Source organism: Bufo gargarizans, chromosome 4, assembly GCF_014858855.1.
Source record: "Bufo gargarizans isolate SCDJY-AF-19 chromosome 4, ASM1485885v1, whole genome shotgun sequence".
In the NCBI taxonomy this organism is placed as follows: domain Eukaryota; kingdom Metazoa; phylum Chordata; class Amphibia; order Anura; family Bufonidae; genus Bufo; species Bufo gargarizans.
Window position 1 is genome coordinate 5645370 of NC_058083.1, and position 26984 is coordinate 5672353.

Here is a 26984-nt window from a genome sequence, read left to right on the forward strand (position 1 = left end):
CCGCCCTAGTAGAATGGGCTCTCACAAACTCGGGAGGATCTAAGGTTTGGGAGACAAAAGCTTCCTTAATGGCCTCCTTGATCCAGCGACTAATGGTGGCTTTAGACGCTTTACGGCCTTTAGACTTACCGGCAAACAGGATAAGGAGATTCTCATCTATCCTGAACTCTCTGGATCTATCCACATAGATCTGGAGGCATCTAGAAATATCCAGCGGATCTCTAGCTGGAGTATCAGAGGAGGAGGCTGTAAACAAAACTGGTAAGGAGATTACCTGGTTGATATTCTGAAAAGTAGGCACCTTAGGTCTGAAGTATGGCAGAAACTTCAGGAGTACTCTGTCCTGTAGGAAAATAATATATGGATGAATTGCAGAGAAAGCCTGCAATTCAGAAACTCTTTTGGCTGAGGCTATAGCCAGAAGAAAAACCATCTTTAAAGTCAAATATTTGAAATCAACCTCCTCCAAAGGCTCGAAGGGGGAAGATGCTAGACCCCTGAGCACTACTGAAAGATCCCACTGGGGAATGGGTTTCAGTATAGTAGGCTTTAGTCTTTCCGCCCCTTTCAGAAAGCGTTTGATGAGTGGATCCCGAGAGTATGGCCTGTTGAGACAGGCCGAGATGGCACACATTTGTACCTTCAAGGTAGCTGGAGATAGGCCTCTATCTAATCCGTCCTGAAGGAAATGTAGTATCGCAGGAAGGGGCGGATCTGCAAACGCCACCTGTTTGGAATCACACCATGCCACGAAGATTCTCATGATCCTGGAGTAGGCCTTGTTTGTAGACTCTGCTCGGGAATGCGACAAAGTTCTCAGGACCGACTCGGAAAGCCCTTCTATGTTGGGAAGGGACTGATCAACCTCCAGGCTGTCAGGTTGAACCTGTGCAGATCTGGGCAGAGGTGAGTGTCCCACGACACCAGGGTCTGCTCCGGGGGGAGTCTCCAGTATTGTCCCCGACTCATCTGAATGAGCTGGGTAAACCAGGATCTTTTGGGCCAAAACGGTATGATGGCTATTACCGAGGCCTGATCCTGACGGATTTTCATCAATACCCTCGGTATCATGGAAAAAGGAGGGAAGATGTAAGCCAGCCTGAACCTCCACGGTATCGACAGAGCATCTATCGCCAGGGGGTTGTCTTCCCGGTACAGGGAACAGAACCTCAGCACCTTGGCGTTGAACCTGGTTGCCATGAGATCCACCTCTGGCATACCCCAACTGTGAACTAGCTGCCTGAAGACCTCCGGATGCAGAGACCACTCCATGGTCGGTAATCCTCGACTTAAGCGGTCTGCTATCATATTGAGGGAACCTCGAATATGAACGGCAGATAGATGGGAAAGGTTCAGCTCTGCCCACCGAAGAATCACCCCGATCTCTGATAGAAGGGGTAATGATCTTGTGCCTCCCTGCTTGTTTATATAGAGAACCGCAGTCATATTGTCTGACTGGACTTTCACCGCTTTGCCCCGAATTTGAGGGGCGAAGTGAAGGAGGGCTAGCCGGATAGCTCGCATCTCGCGAAGATTGGAGGAAAGATGCCGCTCCAAGGGGGACCAAGATCCCTGCACTTGGGATCCGTCCAGGTGAGCGCCCCAGCCTACAAGGGACGCGTCTGTAGTCAATATGACCCAAACTGGTTGGGTCATAGACTTCCCTGCTGGCAGTCGAAGCCACCATCTGAGGGAATTCCGGGTTTGACCGGACAGGGAGCACAGGGAATCTAGCCCCGCAGGGCTGCCGTTCCATAAGTGTAAGACCTCCGACTGAAGAGGACGGAGGTGCCATAGCGCCCAAGGGACTGCGTCCGCAGCCGCTGACATGAGCCCCACCATCTTCATGAGAGTCCGAATAGAGACTCGACGAGGGACATGAAGGACCTTTGCCAGGTCCTGAATCCGCGCTTTCCTTTCTTGAGTCAACCGGAGGGACATCTCCACAGAGTCGACCACGAATCCTAAATATTGGATTGAAGATGATGGGCTCACATTCGACTTCTGCCAGTTGATGATCCAGCCTAGGCGGAGAAGAAAGGAGATTGCGATCTGAAGATGGTGGGTAAGGATCGGAACTGAAGAGGCTATGAAAAGCCAATCGTCCAGATAAGGAATGATAGTCAGCCCTTGGAGTCTCAATGCTGCCACCACCGATACCACCACCTTGGTGAAGATCAGGGGGGCAGAAGAGATTCCGAAGGGGAGCGCGGTGAACTGAAAGTGCCTGCGAACCCCTGAAATCTGGACCGCGATCCTGAGAAATTTCCGGAAGGCGGAAAGGATCGGGATGTGAAGGTAAGCATCTTTGAGGTCCAGAGTAGCCATGACATCCCCGAGGTTGAGGATATGGGTGACTGACCTTATGGTTTCCATACGAAACCTTGTTTTCCTTATAAAACGATTGAGAAATCTCAAATCGATGATAATCCGGAGGTCTCCCGTCTTCTTGGGAACCAGGAACACTGGTGAATAAATGCCTAGGCCTCTCTCCCCTGCCGGCACCTCCTCCAGGGCTCCCTTGGAGATATAGTCCTGGATGTAAGATTCCAGGACCACTTGTTTGGCCGGCCCGAAGTTTCGTGTAGCGACGAATCTCTCTGGTGGGAGAGAGAGAAAGTCTACCCGATACCCGACGGAGACCAAGTTCAGAACCCAAGGGTCTGCGATCAACTGACTCCAGGAGTCTTTGAAAAAGGAGAGACGGCCCCCCACGGGTGTTTGGGGGAGTGGTATGGGAAAGTCTAGAGGAGACACTGCAGGGGCAGCAGGGCTTATCCAAGAGCCTGGAGGAGGCCCATAGTCAGGAGGGTTTTGCCTCCTTGGCGGGTTTACGGGAGCGCCTCGAATACTTACGAGACGGTCCCCCCTAATCTCTGCGCCTAGATTGCTGCCCCGGGCGTCCTTCGCGCCTCTTTCCCTGCCTGGGGCGTCCCCGAAAGGGCTGCTGGGGGAGGCTCTTCCCCTTTTTGTCGGAGAGCCCCTCCATTATTTTGTCCAATTCGGACCCAAACAGCCTGTTTGGTTCAAAGGGGAGCCCACAGAGGTTGAATTTGGACGCGTTGTCCGCGATCCAGGGTTTCAGCCAAAGTGGTCTGCGGGCAGCCGAAACTAAGGCCATAGTTTTGGCGGCCAGCTTCAGCTGCATCTGGGTGGAGTCAACTAGGAAGTCCATAGCCAGGTTGGCTGATTTGAAGGCTGCCAGGATATCATCCCTGGATACGCTCTGGTCCACGTCTGTTTGGATCTGGTTAAGCCTAGAGCGTAAATAGGTGGCCACTTCAGTGGCCGCGATTGAAGATGACGCGGAGGCAGCGGCCGCCGCATAACTCCTCCTAAGGGTGCACTCTGCCCTCCGATCAAGAGGGTCCTGCAGACTAGACCCATCGTCTGCGGGGACTAGAGTGCGCCGGGACAACTTGGCTATAGCCATGTCCACCTTGGGAACGGAACCCCACGATTCCACCAAGGGTTTAGCCATCGGGTACATCAGTTTAAACTTTCTGGTGAGAACTGGGCCTTTCTCAGGTTTGCGCCATTCTGTGCGCATCACAGAGAGAAGGGTCTCATCCGCTCTGAAGACACGCTGTGTCCGAACGGCGGGATCGGAGGACTCCCCAATGTCAACATCCTGGTCCCCCGACCTGATGGACTTAAGTAACTTCTGCGTCTTTTCTGGAGGGAAAAAGCAAGAAGTATTTTCTTCTTCCTCAGAAGAAGACCCCACAGACCAGGGGGTAGGTCTTTCCACTGGTGCGACTGGAGCGACCACATCCATGGGAGTCTGAGAGGGTGTTGGTAACCTCTCATTGAGTAACTGCACCACTCCCTTAATGGAATCATCCACGTATGTCTTCGTCCACTGAAACATCTCCTGCATCGTGGGTTCCGTGGATGTCGTGCGACAACTCTCACACCTAGAATAGGGACAGCCGTCGTCTAGGGGCGTGTTGCAATCAAAACACGCCAAATGCTTCCTCTTGGCCCCAGACTTTCGCTGATCCGGATCCCTGGGGGAAGCCATAGTCTGTAATTGGAAAGAAAAGACAGGTCATAACACCTAAATAATTGGAGGTGGAGAAACAAGACCTTAAGGGGGCCCACCAGCACTAGAAGAAATATAGAGCTGCAGCAGAGGAACACACAAACCCACGTCAAGCAATACAACTAAGGATATCACAAGGCGCAGGGAACTCTGGAGCTAGCTTGTCAAAGCGATGCAACCAGAGCACTGAATGACAGGCTCTGGGCGCTTAAAAGGAGAAAGCCCCGCCCCCTGGGCGGGTCCCAGATCGTAAATAGCCCAGATATATAAGAGAGCCAAATACTGGCTCAGCCTGCTGTAAATAGCTCCCCTGGGTCGTCCTGGCCCAGGATGTATATAGGGGAGCAACTTTAATCAGGGAGATGAGGAAAAAACCTCAGATCGCGCTGCGAAGAAACCGGAAGTGACGTAGCGCACAAAGTGCGCGTCACTTCCGGAAGATGGCGGCGCCCATAGCGCCGCATGCATGCGGCGATGGGAAGGAACGGACACCCGAAAACACTGAAAGGAGAGGGGAGGGGACACCCCACCCCCCGACGGTCCCCAGGTACAAAAAATCGCCGCCATCAGCCTAAAATAAAGGCAAAAAAAGAGAGCCAAAAAAACGGGGCGATCCTATCTAGACGAAAGGAGCCCCTAGCACTCTCAGCTCCCTAAAAGGGAGCGATACGCCAGTCCAACCTGTCCAAAGGACAGAAAAAAACACGGTGGGCTGGGGGGTGATCTCCTCCCTTTCAGGGAGCTGAAGATCGTTTATTGGTTCTTGGGCTCATTAAAATTCCGCCGGTCCTACCAGTCCACAGGGGCAGTTAACCCCATCTGTGCTGCTGGTAGGACGTAAGGGAACTTCTGAATCCAGCCTGCGTGCACTCGGAGTATTTTGTGAGCCGACTATGGGGCCACGATTTACATCTGCACCAAGAAGGGGCGCGTCCTTTGCAAACCAGCGGCAATAAACCAATTCAGCGGACATACCGCTCTGTGTGGACGCGCCCGAACTGAACTTTCTTCTGGAAGTTGCTGCTCCTCCTTCACACACGTGTATGAATACTGGAGACGCGGGAGTGATTTTGGGGGCAGAGTTTTCTTTCTGGTATTAAACCCATTGAGCAGCCTTATAGTCGGCATCTGCCCTGCCCACATTCCTATACCGCCATACTACAGGCTGCGTCCACATCTCCCTTGTGGAGATCCGGCTGACTGATCCTGTGCAAATGCCGGTTGTCAGCCGCACAAAAAAAAAAACCCAGTTGGAGGCAGAAGTGTTTGTCCGGCTGAAATCCGGCATTTATCCTGTAGATCGGCTGGTTCACCGCCAGACCCAACTGCAGTCAATGGGGATCCGGTGGTGAAGTAGAGCAGTGGTCCTCGACTCCAGTCCTCAGGGCTCACCTATCAGTCATGTTTTTAGGATATCCTTAGTATTGGGCAGCTGATATCCAGTTTTTCACACGCCTGATAAAAAAACGGAAGGTTTACGAAAATCTCTTAGCAACCATCAGTGAAAAAACGCATCGCATCCGCACTTGCTTCCAGATACAATGCGTTTTTCACTGAAGTCCCATTCACTTCTATGGGGCCAGGGCTGCGTGAAAAACACAGAATATAGAACATGCTGCGTTTTTCACGCAACGCAGAACTGATGAGTGGAAAAAAAAAAAGCGCTCATGTACACAGACCCATTGAAATGGATGGGTCAGGATTCAGTGCGGGTGCTGTGCGTTCACATCACGCATCGCACTCGTGTGAAAGGGGCCTAGGTGGCGGTTAAGACGTGGGCTGGTTCTTAGCGAGGGTCCCTAATGGCTGTCAGGTGCTCGCCGCCCACCCCTTACACGAGCATGAACAGGAAGAGAACTAAAGGATCAGTCATGCTCAAAGTAGACTGCCCAATTCTCATCTGGGGGAGGGGTTCTACCGAAATTGGCAGGTTCGGCTATTCTATTTAGAGCAGTGTTTCCCAACCAGTGTGCCTCCAGCTGTTGCAAAACTACAACTCCCAGCATGCCTTGATAGCCTTTGGCTGTGCGGGCATGCTGGGAGTTGTAGTTTTGCAACAGCTGGAGGCACACTGGTTGGGAAACACTGATTTAGAGGGCATGACCATAGTCCAGAAAAGTGATCCTTAACCTATGGCTCTCCAGGTTATGTTGGGAGTTGTAGTTTTGCAAACCACCTGGAGGTCTGCAAATTGAGGATGAAGGCTGCAGAGGGTGGAGCTCTGAATCGTTGTCTTACTGCATGGTCATCATCCTCAATCATCACCGTTAAAGGGGTTGTCCCATTACAACAACAACTCTCCCCCCCCCATCCAGTGTCCGATCATCGGGCGTTCGGCCGTATGGCAAAAGTCTACAGTATAGGGGACAAGAGTCTGATTAGCGGGGGTCCAACTGCTAGGGCTGCTGCCGATCATGAGAACAGGGGCCCCATGTTTGAATAGAGAAGTGGACACGTATGCACGCTGCCGCTCCATTTAAGGCTACTTTCACACTGGTGCATCCTGAACGGATTTCTCTCCATTCAGAATGCATTAGGATAAAACTGATCAGGATTATTCCGGCATAGAGCCCCGACGACGGAACTCTATGCCGGAAGACAAGAACGCAGGTGTGAAAGAGCCCTTACAGATAATACAAACGGATCCGTTCTGAACGGAACCGTTTGTGCAGATCCATGACGGACCCGCACCAAACTCGAGTGGGAAAGTAGCCTAACTCTATGGGGTTGCGGGAGATAGCGGAGTGCCTAGACTCTGTTATCCCGCCAGTCCTATAGAGCAGCGGACACGTATGTGGGACTGTAGCTCCATTTAGACGGGGGGAACACTGCCCAATTCTTGTGACCAGCAGTCAGACCCCTTCGATCAGACACATCGGAATCCACAGCAGATTTGGGCCGTGTGAACATAGGCTAAGCTGAGCTTGGCACCACTAGGCAAACGGGACTAACGAGACGAGCGGGAGTCTGGTCCTAGCAAGCGGCTGCACAAGATGAAATGTGTCCTGAATGAAATCCTAATAAACTCCAATCTACAAAGCAGGGGCTGACCGGGGGGAATGAATCATTCAGCTCTAGTGATTAGTCCCAAAATGGGGACTTTTCAGGAACGTAGAAAGTAATTGTGCAGATACTAATAGGACTAAAGCCTCATTCACACATCAGTGTTTCACGGACGTGTGCTGTACGTGTTCTCCACGGGCAGCACGCGTCCCCATTCATTTTAATGCGTGTATTCGGACATCAGTTTTTTAGCACCGTTTTCAGCACAGATGCGTGTTCTATTTTGTCCGTGTTCACGGATCCATCACGTCCATTATAGTCTATGCCATCCGCGTTGGCTGTTCAGTGTCTGTGAAACACGGATGCAACACGGACAGCAAAAAACGGAAACACGGACCCTTCATGGATGCATCACTGACCACCTGCTCATGGATTTGAGCACGGAAACGGACGTGTGAATGAGGCTTAACTGGTATGAAGCCCCCTTAGGCCTGAGGCACATGACACAGATACCGACGGTGTGCATGGCGCACTTTCCCGTTCCGCTGTATGGTAAAAATGCCTACTATTGTCCGCAAAACTGGGAACAGGACATGGTCTATCTTTTTTGTGGAACGGGCAAACGGATGCGGACAGCTCACCGTGTGCTGTACACATTTTTTTGTGGCCCTATTGAAATTAATGGGTCCAAATCCCATCTGCAAAAAAATGCAGATCAGATGCAGACTAAAAATACGGTTGTGTGAACGGGGCCTTATCTAGTGGGAGCTCTACTGCTTGCATTTATGGAGGCACAATCTGCAAAGAAAAAAAGGGGGTCAGTCCGCACATCCCAGTGCGCAGGTGCACGTTGCTATGGCTGAAAACACAACCTAGAACAAAACATACAATGCAACAGCTCTCTGCAAACCAAATTAAGTATGAACATGAATTATATCACAATGGCTGGTACGTATATGGGTTTGTTCCCTGGTATTTCTTCTAGCGGCTCTAACTACACACAATGTCTATCTATACACTCCCGATCCCAGTATACATGCCCCAATATAGTGCCATCACACAGTATACATGCCCCCCATATAGTGCCATCACACAGTATACATGCCCCCAATATAGTATCATCACACAGTATACATGCCCCCCATATAGTGCCATCACACAGTATACATGCCCCCCATATAGTGCCATCACACAGTATACATGCCCCCCATATAGTATTATCACACAGTATACATGCCCCCCAAATAGTGCCATCACACAGTATACATGCCCCCCATATAGTGCCATCACACAGTATACATGCCCCCCATATAGTGCCATCACACAGTATACATGCCCCCCATATAGTGCCATCACACAGTATACATGCCCCCCATATAGTGCCATCACACAGTATACATGCCCCCCATATAGTGCCATCACACAGTATACATGCCCCCCATATAGTGCCATCACACAGTATACATGCCCCCCATATAGTATTATCACACAGTATACATGCCCCCCATATAGTATTATCACACAGTATACATGCCCCCATATAGTGCCATCACACAGTATACATGCCCCCCTATAGTATTATCACACAGTATACATGCCCCCCTATAGTATTATCACACAGTATACATGCCCCCCTATAGTATTATCACACAGTATACATGCCCCCCTATAGTATTATCACACAGTATACATGCCCCCCTATAGTATTATCACACAGTATACATGCCCCCCTATAGTATTATCACACAGTATACATGCCCCTCTATAGTATTATCACACAGTATACATGCCCCCCTATAGTATTATCACACAGTATACATGCCCCCCTATAGTATTATCACACAGTATACATGCCCCCCTATAGTATTATCACACAGTATACATGCCCCCTATAGTATTATCACACAGTATACATGCCCCCCATATAGTGCCATCACACAGTATACATGCCCCCCATATAGTGCCATCACACAATATACATGCCCCCATATAGTGCCATCACACAGTATACATGCCCCCCATATAGTGCTATCACACAATATACATGCCCCCATATAGTGCTATCACACAGTATACATGCCCCCCATATAGTGCCATCACACAGTATACATGCCCCATGTATACTGTGTGATGGCACTATATGGGGGGCATGTATACTATGGGGGGCATGTATACTGTGTGATGGCACTATATGGGGGGCATGTATACTGTGTGATGGCACTATATGGGGGGCATGTATACTGTGTGATAATACTATAGGGGGCATGTATACTGTGTGATAATACTATAGGGGGCATGTATACTGTGTGATGGCACTATATGGGGGGCATGTATACTGTGTGATAATACTATATGGGGGGCATGTATACTGTGTGATAATACTATAGGGGGCATGTATACTGTGTGATAATACTATAGGGGGCATGTATACTGTGTGATGGCACTATATGGGGGGCATGTATACTGTGTGATGGCACTATATGGGGGGCATGTATACTGTGTGATGGCACTATATGGGGGGCATGTATACTGTGTGATGGCACTATATGGGGGGCATGTATACTGTGTGATAGCACTATATGGGGGGGCATGTATACTGTGTGATGGCACTATATGGGGGGGCATGTATACTGTGTGATAATACTATAGGGGGGGCATGTATACTGTGTGATAATACTATAGGGGGGCATGTATACTGTGTGATAATACTATAGGGGGGCATGTATACTGTGTGATAATACTATAGGGGGGCATGTATACTGTGTGATAATACTATAGGGGGGCATGTATACTGTGATAATACTATAGGGGGCATGTATACTGTGTGATAATACTATAGGGGGCATGTATACTGTGTGATGGCACTATATGGGGGGCATGTATACTGTGTGATGGCACTATATGGGGGGCATGTATACTGTGTGATGGCACTATATGGGGGGCATGTATACTGTGTGATGGCACTATATGGGGGCATGTATACTGTGTGATAATACTATTGGGGGGCATGTATACTGTGTGATAATACTATTGGGGGGCATGTATACTGTGTGATAATACTATTGGGGGGCATGTATACTGTGTGATAATACTATTGGGGGGCATGTATACTGTGTGATAATACTATAGGGGGGCATGTACACTGTGTGATAATACTATAGGGGGGCATGTATACTGTGTGATAATACTATAGGGGGGCATGTATACTGTGATAATACTATAGGGGGGCATGTATACTGTGATAATACTATAGGGGGGCATGTATACTGTGTGATAATACTATAGGGGGCATGTATACTGTGTGATAATACTATAGGGGGCATGTATACTGTGTGATAATACTATAGGGGGGCATGTATACTGTGTGATAATACTATAGGGGGGCATGTATACTGTGTGATAATACTATAGGGGGGCATGTATACTGTGTGATAATACTATAGGGGGCATGTATACTGTGTGATGGCACTATATGGGGGGCATGTATACTGTGTGATAATACTATATGGGGGGCATGTATACTGTGTGATAATACTATATGGGGGGCATGTATACTGTGTGATGGCACTATATGGGGGGCATGTATACTGTGTGATGGCACTATATGGGGGGCATGTATACTGTGTGATGGAACTATATGGGGGGCATGTATACTGTGTGATGGCACTATATGGGGGGCATGTATACTGTGTGATAATACTATATGGGGGGCATGTATACTGTGTGATGGCACTATATGGGGGGCATGTATACTGTGTGATGGCACTATATGGGGGGCATGTATACTGTGTGATGATACTATATTGGGGCATGTATACTGGGATCGGGAGTGTATAGATAGACATTGTGTGTAGTTAGAGCCGCTAGAAGAAATACCAGGGAACAAACCCATAGAAGTACCAGCCATTGTGATATAATTCATGTTCATACTTTATTTGGTTTGCAGAGAGCTGTTGCATTGTATGTTTTGTTCTATGTTGTGTTTTCAGCCATAGCAACGTGCACCTGCGCACTGGGATGTGCTGACTGACCCCCTTTTTTTCTTTGCAGATTGTGCCTCCATACCGCCATCACACAGTATTCATGCCCCCATATAATGCCATCACAGTGTTTACGCTACCATAGTCCTCCAAAACAGCATTTATGTCCTCATATGGTAAAATGCTCCTTATAGCGCCCCCACACAGCAGCTACACCCTCTGCAGCGCCCCCACACAGCAGGTACACCCTCTGCAGCGCCCCCACACAGCAGCTACACCCTCTGCAGCGCCCCCACACAGCAGCTACACCCTCTGCAGCGCCCCCACACAGCAGCTACACCCTCTACAGCGCCCCCACACAGCAGCTACACCCTCTACAGCGCCCCCACACAGCAGTTACACCCTCTATAGCGCCCCCACACAGCAGCTACACCCTCTACAGCGCCCCCACACAGCAGCTACACCCTCTGCAGCGCCCCCACACAGCAGCTACACCCTCTGCAGCGCCCCCACACAGCAGCTACACCCTCTGCAGCGCCCCCACACAGCAGCTACACCCTCTATAGCGCCCCCACACAGCAGTTATAGCCTGTACTGTCTATAAAAAAAATCTGTAGGCCTCCCCCTGTCCCGTTCCCCCGATGACCGGAGAACTTCCCGCCCAGGCCGTGTCCCCAGCGGGGAATGCTCCTCTTCCTGCACAGCTGGAGAGCCCCAGTCGGTGGCCGGTGAAGCAGAGACTGACATCCCAGTCGGCCCTCAGTGCCATGGGCTCGGGCGCTAGCTAGTGACGTCACCACGCTGAGCCGCCCTCGCGGCGGGCAGTTACGTCGGGGCGGGGCTTCCGGACGCGTCGTCTTTAGCGGTGGCGCAGTGCGGTTGCGGTTCTTTCCCGGAGTTGCCGTGGTGTGGTGAGAACAAGTCCCCGGGCGCTAGCTTTGGCCCTTCCGCCCTCTCCTAGAAGCGGCCCTCAGGCGGCTCCTCCATCCTCTCCCAGGGCTGCACATGGGCGGCCTAGGTCTACACTGCAGATAGCTCCAGGACTTGGCAGGCTACTTCCAAATACTTATTTCCAGGCTGTCTGGCCCCTACCTGACTCCCTGGCTGGCATGCAGCCCTACAGATACCCACAGTGCACCCTGGCTTCAAACAACATGGCTGCCAACCTGGGGCCGACCTACAGGTATTTAGAAAGCACCCCGGGTGCAAGCAATATGGCCGCCGGCATGGCACAGCAGTTCCGGCGCCCTGAAGGCCCACCACCCTGTCCTCCCGACAACATGGCTAATCTAGGGCAGCCGTATAGCGCCATGAAAATGGACTACTTCTACCCACATCTTCAGACCGGCGTGACTGAGCCGGTGCTGGTCACCCAGGTCTGGGACTCTCATCGCCTCTACTGCCAGCTGAGGAGCATGTCTCATGAGGTTCAGAGGCTGTCGGAGAGCATGCACCATTACTACGAGGTTCAGAAGGGTTGCGGAGATCTAGGGCAGCAGCCATCTTTAGTGCTGGGTCAGCCGTGTGCGTCTCGTGGCACAGACGGGCGGTGGTACCGCTCCTTGCTGCAGGAGTACTTCCCAGACAAGCATCTGGCTACGGTCGTCCATGTGGACTGGGGAAGGAGAGAGATTGTATCATTAAGTGGATTGAGAAACCTGGCCTCCGAATTCTTCCGTATGCCGGTGGTGACCTACCCTTGCACCATGTATGGCATTTCCAGTGGAATCTTAGGCTGGGACTCGGCGATGTTAACGGAAATCCGTTCTTTGCTGCTCGGAAGGCACGTCAGCGCGAAGATTGAGTGCTACAATTCTTACGAGCGTTTGTACGTGGTCACCTTGTTTGCCGAAGATGGCGTGAACCTCAATAACTTTCTCAGCTTGCAATCACAAAGAGTTCAAGTGTGCCCGGGTAAGATGCCTAGCGCCACAGAGCCTCCTCCACTTACAGAGGATAATGTGACAGAAGACAGTCCCTATAGTTCCAAGTTCCCACCGGTAGAGCTTGAAATCGGAAAATTCAAAGACGCAGTGGTGGAATATGTCATCGACCCCTCAAACTTTTGGATCCGGCTTGAGAAGTATGCAGAGAACTTTAAGGAAATGGTAGAAGGTATTACCACGAAGTATACCAAAGCTTCAAAATTGGATGGGATCATAGCCTATCCCAACGCTGGTCAGCTCTGCTGTGCAAAGTATCAAGACATGTACTACCGTGCCGAAATTATATCGGTCATCCATAAAAAGGTGAATGTATACTTCCTGGATAATGGGATAACCGAGACGGTGGACTGGACCGAAGTGAAGGAGCTGCCTGTACAGTTTTCAAAACTTCCAGGGCTGGCCAATAAATGCTGCCTTGCCGAGACGTACCCTCTAGGAGAGGCCTGGAGTCAGGAAGCCATCTTGGCCTTTAAAGTAGCAGTCATCGATAAAAAGTTCATCATTCACGTGGTCTCAAAAGATGGCGATGAGTATACCATAGAGCTCATTGACGAGTCCAGGTTCGAAGAAAAAAATGTAGGAAAAATACTGGCGAAAGTAGGACTAGCCAGCTTTGAGGAGCTCGATTCTGTAAACCGTCCAACCAGCGGTGAAAAAATGGCACACGATGAATCGGCTAGGGCCGCATTGAATCCGGCGGCTCCAGATTACGTGTCTAAGGTTCAGGAGTCTGATGCTTCTGCCATCTATGAAGAGAATATGGAGGACTCGCCCTTCGAAGATCAGTTGTTTGAACCCGGCACAACGATTGAGATAATGGTGTCACACGTTGAGCACCCTGGACTGTTTTGGTGCCAAAATGCCAGCTATAAAGCGGACCTTAACTCCTTGATGGGAGCTATACAGGACCATTGTATGTCCACAGATTGCCCGTATAGCGCTGAAACATTGGCGTGTTTGGCAAGGAGTCCGAGTGATGGGATCTGGCGCCGAGCGTTCATCACCGAGAGTCCCGTAAACATGTCAAAAACATCTGTTGTGAAAGTCTTATACGTGGACTATGGGAAGCAAGAGACGGTCTCTGTTACGAACCTCCGTGCCTTGAGCAGTGAATTCTTCTACTTAAAGTCCCAGGCTTTTAAGTGTAGCCTCTACAATATCATTACCCCAGTAGAGGGCAGCCCTTTCCTCTGGGACAATAATGCCTCAGAAGTTTTCAAGCAGTTTGTCCAGGGTGCCTCTAAATGGACTGAATTCCACTGTATCGTCTATGCGACTGCAAGTCTGAATAAGGAGCTATTTAATATTGTGGATTTGTATACCCCATTCGAAAGCGTGTGCGATACCCTAGTGCGGAGCAGCTACGCGGCACACCTGCATCACAAGTCCCTGACGCCATCTGTACAGCTTACCTCCTTCTACTATTCAAAGCATGACATTAAAATGGGGAACGATGAGGAGATCTATGTAATGCACGTCGTTTCACCATCATCTTTTTACGGACATCTGGCCAGGGCTTTTGGAACCCTGGATCAGATTTCATTGAAAATCACCAAGGCTGTAAAAAAAGCACAAAAGATAAAATCGACTCCCATCTCTGGCACTCTGTGTCTGGCAAAGTTTGTGGACCAGCAGTGGTATCGTGGCCTCATCGTTTATGAGAATGGAATCAAGAAAATATTCTTTGTCGACTACGGCAATACCGAAACTCTTCCAGAAGAAGACCTTTTACCAATTATGCCTAGCGAGAATGACCTTTTATTTACACCAATGCAAGCTATAAAATTCTCCTTGTCTGATACCCCATCTAAGCTTCCGGATGAAATTGTATCCTGGTTTGAAAACGTCGTTCTGGATACAAAACTGCGGGCACAGATTGTTGAGAAAGATGCGGGTGGAAAGTTATCTGTAGAGCTGTACGACGGTAAACTGCAGATTAATGCAGCCCTCAAAAGTAAGTTGGGTTTGTCGGTTCCAAAAGCCAAATTAGATCGTGGGGCGGGTGATCAGTCCAAGACCTTCAAGCAGGATGATTCAAGGAAGTTGCCCAGTAATACAAGCCACCAAGAAAGAATGACCAGTTTCTCTGTAGGGAAGAATGTTAAAAGCAGGGATTCTGATATTCGTGATCATTCAGATATGGGTCAAGAACCAGAACCACGTTCCAGAAAGAATCCAACCTTTCCATATAAAGCAGAAAAGAGAGATCACAATTCACAGTTTCAAGATTTCAGTTCCCAGAAAAAGACTGAAACTGTCCAAAGAGGTTCATACCAAGAAAGCCATGGAGGGAGAGATACAAAACAAGGTGGAAACAAGACCTTGCCAGAAAGACAATCCTGCACATTGGCAGTCGATGCCAAACGCCAGTCTCCGGCAAAAGCACCCGTGGCGACATTAAGTGATATTCCCAAGAGAACAATTCTCCCTGGAATGAAGGAACCTGTATACATTTCACAAACAAACTCTGTTTTTGACTTTTACCTTCAGGTAGCCGAGGACAGTCAGCTGGATGAGATGTCAGACATTCTGAATAACGAGAAGAGTTCTTTCGAGGATCTCGGTGTTGACGACATCCGTGTCGGAAACGTTATTTGCGTTCCTTTTCCTGATGATGGACTGTATTATCGGGGACTAGTGACCAGGAAGAGCAGGCAAGGCCTATGTGTGGAGTACATCGATTATGGGAACACTTCTGCCCTCTCCGACTGTAAGAGCTACAGGCTCCCACAGAAGTGTCTCTCTGTTCCTGTAATGAGCATTCATTGCTCGTTGGCTAAACCTAGAAATGCATTGACATCACCCGACCTGCGGGAGCTGCTGGCTGAGTTTTCCAAGCGAGTGTGCGACATCCAGCTTGATTGCGAGTTTGTGACGCAAGATGGCCCTAAGTGGGACGTAATTCTTAAAGATGAGCTAGGGTGCATTAATGATCTGCTGACTGCCTCTGAAGAACCTGTGCCGGAAAAAAACATTGCGGAAGTAAGCGAAATGGTCATGAAAATGAATATTACGAAGGAGGAAACTTCTGTTAAAACCTTTACTTGGAATTTGCCACAACCTGGGGCCACCGTAAAAGTCTTTGCTAGTGCAGCCGACAGCCCTGACTGTTTCTGGTGTCAACTCTCAACGGCAGATATTGACTCCCTGGCATCACAAGTCCAAGAGGCTGGAGAGCAGTCCATCAAGAGTGATGATTTTATTGACTCCCTCAAGATCGGCAGCCCTTGCAACGTCGTCTTTAGTGAGGATGACAACTGGTACAGGGCTATTGTTACTCGTCTGGAGGCCGGTCTGGTGACCGTCAGGTTCATAGACTACGGTAATGAAGACTCTGTTGGCCGAGACCAAATTAAGCAGCTTCCTGATTCTCTAATACAAATTCCTCCCCAAGCGTTTCCATGCTGCCTGGCAGATTTTGACATGAAAGCAGGAACCTGGAGCCCAGAAGCCAAAAATTACTTTTATGAGAAGGTTACTGAAGACATGCTGGAGTTAACAGTCTGTACAATAGAAGAAAGTGACTCATGCCATATACCGGTGGCTTCTGTAACAGTTAAGTGTAACCAGTTGGAAGTTAATGAAGAGATGAGGAGGTTTGGGGAAAAAGTACAGTGTACGGACCAAGAACTGCCGCATGAACCCACCAACTTCAGTCCCAAGGAGATAATGGAAGAAGATCAGTCTCACAGTTATATAGATGCACCCACTGCAGACCCGGGATCAAATCTTGGAGAGCGCGCCCAGTATGAAGAAGGGGTTGAAGGTGAGATTAACTGGTTATTATAAGCTCCTCTTGTCTCAACCAGCCTTATGTTTTATTTTGTATGCCCCATACAATAACCATTCTAGAGCCTTTTTCCTTACAATTCTGTGTTGTGACGTTCCTGTAATTCCTCATGCAAATGTGGGAATAAATTGACAAGTAGGTTTTACCAGTTAGAGAAGTCCCTTCACAGTCTGATACTGTCAACTTATTGGATAGTGTGAGAGTATGTGAGGACACACCCTAAACTGGTAGACCCGGTTGCCAATTTATCCATGCAGTTCCATGAGGAATAACGAAGGAACAGCACAACACAGAGATCTAAGAGAAGATGCTCCAGAATTGCTGTTTTATGCAGAGAGCGAGTATTTTCCCAAACGTGTGTCAGGAGAGCAGAGTGATCTCTAAAGGAAAACTAAGCCTAAGCCTGCAGGCAGGTATTTATCCCGCCCTGCTCTCCATTTGTGGCTCAGCCACATGGACGCGGATAGCACACTGATTACTTCTGTCTGCTGTCTGCATTCTTTGTGGATTGCACATGGACCAGAAATACGGTTGTGTGAATGCACCCTTAAGTGGAGAAAGTTAATACAAGCCACTTAGGCTACTTTCACACTAGCGTTTCTGCTGGATCCGGCAGGGTTCAACAAAAACGCTTCCATTACTGATAATACAACCGTCTGCATCCATTACAAACGGATTCGGTTATATTATCTGTAACATAGCCAAGACGGATCCGTCATGAACTCCATTGAAAGTCAATGGGGGACGGATCTGTTTTCTATTGTCAGAGAAAACAGATCCGTCCCCATTGACTTGCACTGTGGGTCATTATGGATCCCTCTTGCTCCACATCCCATGACTGAAAGCAAACCACAGCATGCTGCTCTCCGGTATGAAAACTGAACGGAATTCATTTTGGAGAATTCTGTTCAGTTAAGTTGACAATGAATGGGGACGAAACGTAAGCTTTTTTTTCCGGTATTGAGTCCCTATGACGGATCTCAATACTGGAAAATCTATTAACGCTAGTGTGAAAGTAGCCTAACTAATGTACTGTGATCGTCTATATTGCCTCCTTTGCTGGCTGGAATCATTTTGTCCCATCACATTATACACTGCTCGTTTCCATGGTTCCGACCGCCCTGCAATCCAGCAGTGGTGGTCACGCTTGCACACTGTAGGAAAAAGCACCAGCCTATGTGAACTCCCGCTGTCCTGACCACCAGAGAGGCCTTTTCCTATAGCATGCAAGCACGACCACCGATGGGAACCTGTCACTGACCTGATGGTGGTTTGGGGGTGTAAATCCTCACAATAAATGTCCCTGTAAGCTTTTGTATTCTGTTTTCAGCCATTTGCAATGTTGATATGTACAGGAAAATTAGAATAATAACCACCACAGGATCACTGACTTTATCTGCAGTAACATGTAAAGTAAAATGTTCACTTTAGTGGCCTTGCAGTTTGAATGTCATGTCCACGCTCCCTCCTGGTTATATCATCTGTGGTGTATTGTATGTATGTTTTTTAGACTTAGTAATTGCATCTCGTTTACTTTCAGACACCGTGGACTTACATCATACAGTACATGTGGACCTGGCTGGAGAAGACTCGGATCATGCCGCTCTGATCGATCACGCTCCAGAGGACATGGATGAACTGGGTAACGTGTAGCTCATACATTAACACAAGGATCATACAAAGTAAGGGAACGTTGTGTGTTCTAGAGAAGACCTTTAAGGGCTCATTCACACGACCATGTGTGCTGTGGACCGCAAATTGAGACCTTCAATGCATCGGCACCGGCTGCATGAATCCCTTATGGCGGCATGGACCCATTGACTTGAATGGGTACGCGATCCGCAATGTATGGCAAAAAAAGGTTTGTGTTCTTTGTTTTGCTGTGCAGAGGCACGGACCTAAAAGTCAACAGAAACACTTTGGAGTGCTTCCATGGGCTTCTGATTCATGCCTACTTTCCACACCGTGGATTGCGGACTTATTCAAGTCAATTGGCCCATATCCATGATAGAGGATTCACATGGCCGTTACCCGTATTTTGCAGTCAGCAATACAGATACGGAAAACCTACGGTTTTGTGAATGTTCACTGTTAAAGGTGTTCTGGCTTTTAATATTGATGACCTATCAGGATAGGTCATCAATATCAGATCAGCGGGGGTCCAACCCCCCCCCCCTCCCCCGATCAGCTGTATGAAGGGAAGGTGCGTGCAAGCCATCTCTCTTCCTGCTTGCCATAGATATGGGGAAGGGAGGTAGCACATGCACACTGCGTACCTTCATACAGCTGATTGGTGGGCGTGCCCGGTGTCGGACCCCTGCCGATCTAATATTGATGAACAATCCTGAGTATAGGTCATCCATATTAAAAGCCTAGAGAACCCCTTTAACTGAGTATGGTGTGGGGGGGGGTCCATCTGTATTTATCCAAGTCAATGGAAGCCATGTATACTAGTAAGAAAAGGGTTCACCATAAGGGAGACAGCAATGGTCATACATTTCAGATAACTCTAAACTTGTCCTTTTGATCTCTGACTGAAAGCAAACCACAGCATGCTGCTCTCCGGTATGAAAACTGAACGGAATGCATTTTGGAGAATTCTGTTCAGTTAAAGGGTTTCTACCACTTCGGTTTCACATATTTAGCTGTCAGACACTAGCGATCCGCTAGTGTCTGCTCTGCCCAACCATCCTAATATAATTGCTTTTGGGGCAGCCGTTTTGCAAAAAAAATAACTTTTATTAATATGCTAATGAGCCTCTAGGTGCTATGGGGGCGTCATTAGCACCTAGAGGCTCCGTCTACCTTCAGAAACTGCCGCCGCCCAGCGCGTCCCTCCAGCCCGCCCATCTCCTCCTGAATGCGATCCTCCTTGTGAGCGCCTGTATTCGGCGCATGCGCAGTGAATGTCTGACAGCTTCCCTGCTCAGACATCTCCACTGCACCTGTTCCTCGGAGCACTATGGCGTCATCGCGCAGGCGCAGTGGAGATGTCTGAGCAAGGAAGCGGTCAGACATTCACTGCGCATGCGCAGAATACATACGCTCACAAGGAGGATCGCATTCAGGAGGAGATGGGCGGGCTGGAGGGACGCGCTCGGCGGCGGCAGTTTCTGAAGGTAGACTGAGCCTCTAGGTGCTAATGACGCCCCCATAGCACCTAGAGGCTCATTAGCATATTAATAAAAGTTCTTTTTTTAGCAAAACGGCTGCCCCAAAAGCAATTATATTAGGATGGTTGGGCAGAGCAGACACTAGCGGATCACTAGTGTCTGACAGCTAAATATGTGACACCGAAGTGGTAGAAACCCTTTAAGTTGACAATGAATGGGGACGAAACGTAAGCTTTTTTTTTTCCGGTATTGAGTCCCTATGACGGATCTCAATACCGGAAAATATATTAACGCTAGTGTGAAAGTAGCCTAACTAATGTACTATGATCGTCTATATTGCCTCCTTTGCTGGCTGGAATCATTTTGTCCCATCACATTATACACTGCTTGTTTCCATGGTTCCGACCGCCCTGCAATCCAGCAGTGGTGGTTACGCTTGCACACTGTAGGAAAAAGGAAATATAGCATGCAAGCACGACCACCGATGGGAACCTGTCACTGACCTGATGGTGGTTTGGGGGTGTAAATCCTCACAATAAATGTCCCTGTAAGCTTTTGTATTCTGTTTTCAGCCATTTGCAATGTTGATATGTACAGGAAAATTAGAATAATAACCACCACAGGATCACTGACTTTATCTGCAGTAACATGTAAAGTAAAATGTTCACTTTAGTGGCCTTGCAGTTTGAATGTCATAAAGTCCACGCTCCCTCCTGGTTAGATCATCTGTGGTGTATTGTATGTATGTTTCTCGCTGGTATCATTGGGGGACACAGGACTGTGGGTATAGCTTGCTGCTGCCACTAGGAGGCGACACTAGGCTGAAAAGTGATAACTCCTCCCCTGCAGGCTATACCCCCTCCAGCCTGGAGAGAGCATATCAGTTTTTTAGCTTAGTGTCGTAGGAGGCAGACCTCCCTGCTTAGCAGGGTGGCTCTTTTACAATTTTGTTTTTATTTTATTTTTTTAGGTTAAGGGGCACAGATTCGCATGCGTCTGTCTCCCTGGGAGGCTGGCCGGTGTTGCCTGCTCCACCGCCCTGCCTCCCCCCAAGAAGACAAAGCGGGCCAGGGCAGCCTCGCTCCCCTGCTTCCCGCCAGCAAGAGGGCCACCTACTCTCCAGCCCTTCTCTACCTGGACCCCTGATGCCTGGTGCCAGCGGTCGTGGGGTGGCCCTGCTGGTACAAGATTAAGGGTGAAGACCACAGATGAAGACAGGTGAGTTTTACTGTCCCTCCCTGTCCCCCTCACATGGCCACCTTCTGGAGGGGGTAACGAATCCTCCACCCGTCGCCCAGCTCACCTCAGTAGAAAGGGTTAATCCCATTCCGTGGCGGCGACATCTTATTTTCACCCCTTCCCGATCTAAAACAGGCGCCTTCTGCGCCCTATTCCGGTCACCCCGCTCTCCGACCGACCGGGTGGCTTCCCGGCCGGCCAAGCAACGCATTTTCTCGGCGGCTCCTTTTCAGAAGCCCGCTAAGCCGTCCCAGGAGAGCAGGCAGAACGGTTCCCCTACTCGGCCGGACGCCGCAAAATCTAGGCCCCGGCTTTATTCGGGCCTACCTTTTTATTTCTTTCTTTTCCCTCCGGCCACGCTATTTACTCCTCCGATGGGCTTACGTGGTCAGTGGACACAGGCGACCGCATTTCGGACATCGCTCCAGGTACGCTCTGTGCTGACTAGCGGTGAGTCCGGTCGGCCGGCGTGATAATTTAGTCCCCGGCTTTGCGGCCTTCTAGGCCGGAAATTCCTCCCTCACTTCAGGCCCCTGTTTACTCTAGGTTTCTGTCTGCAGGCACAATGTGCCTTAATATTGCAGTATACAGCCCTCCCTGACCTCCTCTCCATATCAGGCTAGGTCCTCACCCAAAAAAATAATAAAAAAATAAAAAAATTAAATTATGCGCATACAGATCCTGCCTTCCTTAGCACACAAAATCCAATGGAGTGCATCTGAGGGATCCCAATCCGCCCTCTGAGGCCGTTTGGTTGATTGTGCTCCAACTGCGCAAATCCAGTGGAGTACATCTGAGGGAGTCCCATTCCGCCCTCCGGGCCGTTTGGTTGATAATGCTCCAACTACGTAAATCCAGTGGAGTATATCCGAAGGGTCCCCAATCCGCCCTCCGGGCCGTTTGGTTGATCATGCTCCAACTGCATAAATCCAGTGGGGTACATCTGGAGGATCCCAATCCGCCCTCTGAGGCCGGTTGGTTAATGGTGCTACAACTGCGCAAATATCCAACTGTGCAAAAATCCAGTTGAGGACAACTGAAACTTCCCATCCACCCTCCGGGGGCGTCTGTTTGAGTTTCTCCTTCTGCGCAACTCAGCGGAGGACCTCTGGAAGTTCCCAATCCACCCTCCTGGGTCGTTTGGTTAATAGAGCACTGTCTGCGCATTCGGTAAGCAGACCTTTAGTTCCATTCCACCTCCGGGGTAGTTTGGTTTTTATATCAACACCGCCACAGCCTGCAACAGCCATGGGCTAGAGGCTGAGAGGTGGAACTGCGCACGAGTGGGCCGAAGCAGGACAGTTATTCGGACTCTGACATGAATCCGGATTATTTTTCCTAGATTACGTCCGTGCTAACCGGTTCTGGTGTAGCATTAACCCCTTCCTTAGGCACTATTTATTCTTCTACTAGATACAGTGCTTAATTTGGGTATTACCTCCTTCCTGAGGTGGACTGACCTCACTAGCATTGGCCTCAATGCCAGCCATAGGTGCCCCTCGTTCTGTGAGTGGCGGAATTGAAGTTCCACTGAGCTCAGTATCGTCAGCATACATTAACCTTTTGTATAGGTGGCATTATGGCATTCTCACTGCTGTTGCAGTGTTTACGTACGCATTACCCCATTACTGGGGTGGGATGATGGCACTTCCCACAGAGTACAGAACTCGTCATATGCAAGTTCCTGCTAGGTGCGTTGCCCCCCTGCGATGGGTGTTGTATTTGCACTACCTCGGGTTACAGTACTTACTGGATATGTTACTCCCCATCATAGGTAAGCGTTGGCACTGCCACTGGGCGCAGTGTTTGACGTAGATTTTTCTCCCTCCATTGAGTGGGTAATTACACTTCCGTAGATCGCGGTTCTGACTATCTCGCTGCCCCCTTCCCTAACCGGGGGTTTGCGCTTCCGTGTGTCTCCCATTTGCCATCACATACTTCCTAGGGCATTACGCTCTACAAACGATCCAGTTACGGGGGAATCACTATGCATCTTTGCATGCTGTATTTCAGCTACGCCACGACTCTAGATGCCTTGGTTTCTGTCACAGGTGGTCTGTGGCAACAGTCGGTACCGCTGGTGCCTGATATTCTCCATCTAGTGGCATATGGATACTGCCACTGGATACTATGGATACTCTCATATTGTATCCCTCTTTCTTCAGGAACTTATTGGAGACACAAGAATGTCGGCCTTTGTTCTCTCAGGGGGTCACCAGCCTTGTGTGTCCTAGAGACTCCCTATCCCCATGAGCCTCCACCGTTCCAGGTCAGTCACACTGCACAGAGTACTGTGGTCAAGATCCAGCAAGCCGAATATTCCACCGACTCCGGGTACTTCGTCCACCACTCATCCTTGTCTGGGTGAGGGCGTTATGCTGGCAATCTGCAGTGGCTACTACAACGGCTTCTCCTTCGCAGGGTAGTCTTCATGCTAGGGCTAGATGTTCCTAATCGCTGTAGCGAGACGGCCCCCCTCAGGTAGGGGTTCTGCCCTGGTACTAATTCGGCAGTTGCTCCTGTTCAGCGCCCTTGTCAGGTGGAGGGTTTAAGGTTAGCTCTACTGGCTGGGCCAGCTTGACACCAGAACTTCTACTGGATGTCCTCAGGCCTTCCCCCTCATGTCCACGCTGGCAGAGCATGCGGTAGCCCCTACCGCACGAGGGGTGTTTGAGTCACCACTACATGCTGAGGTTCCTTCTGCACAGTTCTTTCGTCAGGCAACGGATTCCTCTGACAAGAGAATCAATGACCTCTACGGTGTGGCCTACTCCTCGGCTGGAGTATGGCGTGAGCATTACTCTTGGGGCTTCCCTTGTAGGGCTTCCCTTCAGGCGGAGGATCGCATCTCCACTAGATGCTGTAGAGCTCCAGTCTCACATGGGAATGGGCTTTAGTTCTGGCCTCTTTCTGGTTTACTACCAATGTGGGTCCGTGGCTCTGACAACTGTTGTCCTTCTGCCACATCCAATCCATATCCATATGTTTGAGAGAGGCTCTTGATGTGAGCCAAAACGCGTCAGAGTATTGTATGTGACCAATAGAGACATCATCTTTTGTTGAAGACTACAATGAGTGCCGGTCCTCTTCATTATTATTGTTGACTATTGTCCTTCTGTCGTCGGCTCGGGGGTGCGATGGTGTAGTTACCATGGCTGATCAGCACCTACCTTTTGAGTGCGTTCTACTGGGTGGATCAGTCCCTACGGCACTCGTCAACACTAGATTGTCGTTCTAAGCGGGACCTGGATTCTAGTAGTCATACCGTAACGCCATTGGTGCTACCTCTCTTCAGATGTCAGTGATATCCCCTCAAGCCAATGGTGGTGGTTCTTCACTGCTCATTCCGGGGGTTGACTGAGAGCCTTCCCAAGACGGGTAAAGCGGGTGTCTGTTACAACGTCCCCCGCTAATAGGGGTTTCGTCCCCGGTATGGATCACACGTTTCCTTTCCGGTCTCCCCTCGTGGTGGATAACTGATCTCCTTATCCTCCTGTCTAGCTGACCAGTAGTCATGGGTTGTACGGCTCTGGAAGCCCATCTCTATTTTTTCACGGACCCGGGGTTCCTCGGGTATGGTGGAGGCGTTGGACGTCGTAGTCGAACTTCACCCGACAAGAGTATTTCTCTCATCTTTGTTCCACTCCTCTGCCCTTCCAGGCAGCGTTGCCGCTTTGTTGAAATGTGGTCACTGACGGGGCTTCCCATCACTGGCAGTGCTCACATTGGCTTTACTTTGCCTTTCCCGTGGGGCATCGATACTTTGGCCTGCAGTGGGGCACGCCTGGCTCAGGTGTTTGTTTCTTAGTGATTCTCAGGCAGCTTCTCTCACTAGAAATCTCACCACCTGCCTCTATGGCTATAAGGGCGTTGGTCTACCAATATTCCGCTCCCTAGGGGGTGTTCTCTGGGCCAGAGGTGAAACCTACGGACTTGGCCTTTTTAGTTCTGCTTCCACAGCTGCGGCCAGGAGCCAGCTGTTTGGTGGCGTTATTTTATATATTTTTTTTTTTCTCTGAATTGATTCGCCTTCTTGTACGTGCTTTTTTCTTTGAGTATGGACATAGGGCAGTGTTCCGTCCAGGATCCTTTTTTTTCGCAGAAAGTGGTCGCCTTTCCACGCCTCGCAGACATGGGTTTCTCTTCCTACTCCCTCGTAGTACACGGACCGAGCTCTCCATCAGCCATGTGATTTGGCCTCTGAGCTTGCTTGTCCTTGTCTAGCGCTTACAGCCCTACGGACTTCTACCAATTCTTATCCTGGGGTCCTTGTCAAGGCTGACGGCCTCCAAGGGATGTTTTTCAGATAGATCCGTTCAACAGTTGCTCAGGCATGCGCCCTCGGGTAGGCAACGCCCAGCTGAGTCTTGGCCCACCCGACCAGCGGTCGGCGCTTCTCGGGTCCATCTCCTTCATGCAGTACCTTCCAGTGTGGAAGGCGGTATCTTGGTCTTCCGGGCACACGTTCATCAAGTCTTACCGGGTGCCTTCCTAGGCGCCGGCGGGTACTGTTCCAGGCTGCAAATTCTTGCAGGCGGCAGTGAGTTACGCATCCTCGAGGACGTTTCTTTCTCCATGGGCATGTGATTTGTTCCCTCCCTGTGGACTGCTTTAGGACGTCCCACGGTCCTGTGTCCCCCAATGATACCAGCGAGAAAACGAGATTTTTGTGAAACTCACCTGTAAAATCTTTCTCGCGTGGTTCATTGGGGGGACACAGCTCCCACCCAGTAATTTTTGTTTGCTATGATTGTTGGCGGTTGTGGAGCCAGTATGGCCCCAGTTCTGGTTTGCTCCGGCTGGCGTTGGTCATTTGTTGGTTGTTTACCGTATGGTTATTTTTTCCTACTCCTATTGCTTGGGCACAAACTGATATGCTCTCTCCAGGCTGGAGGGGGTATAGCCTGCAGGGAAGGAGTTATCACTTTTCAGCCTAGTGTCGCCTCCTAGTGGCAGCAGCAAGCTATACCCACGGTCCTGTGTCCCCCAATGAACCACGCGAGAAAGATTTTACAGGTGAGTTTCACAAAAATCTCGTTTTTTTAGACTTAGTAATTGCATCTTGTTTACTTTCAGACACCGTGGACTTACATCATACAGTACATGTGGACCTGGCTGGAGAAGACTCGGATCATGCCGCTCTGATCGATCACGCTCCAGAGGACATGGATGAACTGGGTAACGTGTAGCTCATACATTAACACAAGGATCATAGAAAGTAAGGGAATATTGTGTGTTCTAGAGAAGACCTTTAAGGGCTCATTCACACGACCATGTGTGCTGTGGACCGCAAATTGAGATCTTCAATGCATCGGCACCAGCTGCATGAATCCCTTATGGCGGCATGGACCCATTGACTTGAATGGGTACGCGATCCGCAATGTATGGCAAAAAAAAGGTTTGTGTTCTTTGTTTTGCTGTGCAGAGGCACGGACCTAAAAGTCAACAGAAACACTTTGGAGTGCTTCCATGGGCTTCTGATTCATGCCTACTTGCCACACCGTGGATTGCGGACTTATTAAAGTCAATTGGCCCATATCCATGATAGAGGATTCACATGGCCATTACCCGTATTTTGCAGTCAGCAATACAGATACGGAAAACCTACGGTTTTGTGAATGTTCACTGTTAAAGGTGTTCTGGCTTTTAATATTGATGACCTATCAGGATAGGTCATCAATATCAGATCAGCGGGGGTCCAACCCCCCCCCCCCCCTCGATCAGCTGTATGAAGGGAAGGTGCGTGCAAGCCATCTCACTTCCTGCTTGCCATAGATATAGGGAAGGGAGGTAGCACATGCACACTGCGTACCTTCATACAGCTGATTGGTGGGCGTGCCCGGTGTCGGACCCCTGCCGATCTAATAT

General features: G+C 49.6%; 1 protein-coding gene across 1 annotated transcript; it reads left to right on the forward strand.

Annotated features, from left to right (window-relative positions):
• Positions 1 to 12344: 12344 nt before the first annotated feature.
• TDRD6 (tudor domain containing 6) lies at positions 12345 to 26305 on the forward strand. Its single transcript, XM_044289197.1, has 4 exons — positions 12345 to 16740; positions 18305 to 18406; positions 23938 to 24042; positions 26193 to 26305. The coding sequence occupies exons 1-4, from the start codon at positions 12345 to 12347 to the stop codon at positions 26303 to 26305; spliced, it is 4716 nt and encodes a 1571-aa protein (XP_044145132.1).
• The last annotated feature ends 679 nt before the right edge of the window (positions 26306 to 26984 follow it).

Excerpts from the sequence above, each read along its gene's own strand:
- TDRD6 (XM_044289197.1), top strand. The coding sequence starts at position 12,345 with ATGGACTACTTCTACCCACATCTTCAGACCGGCGTGACTGAGCCGGTG. Across the intron at positions 16,741-18,304 it reads GTATGAAGAAGGGGTTGAAG|ACACCGTGGACTTACATCAT; the intron begins GTGAGATTAACT and ends GTTTACTTTCAG. Across the intron at positions 18,407-23,937 it reads AGAGGACATGGATGAACTGG|GGCTTCCCTTCAGGCGGAGG; the intron begins GTAACGTGTAGC and ends CTTCCCTTGTAG.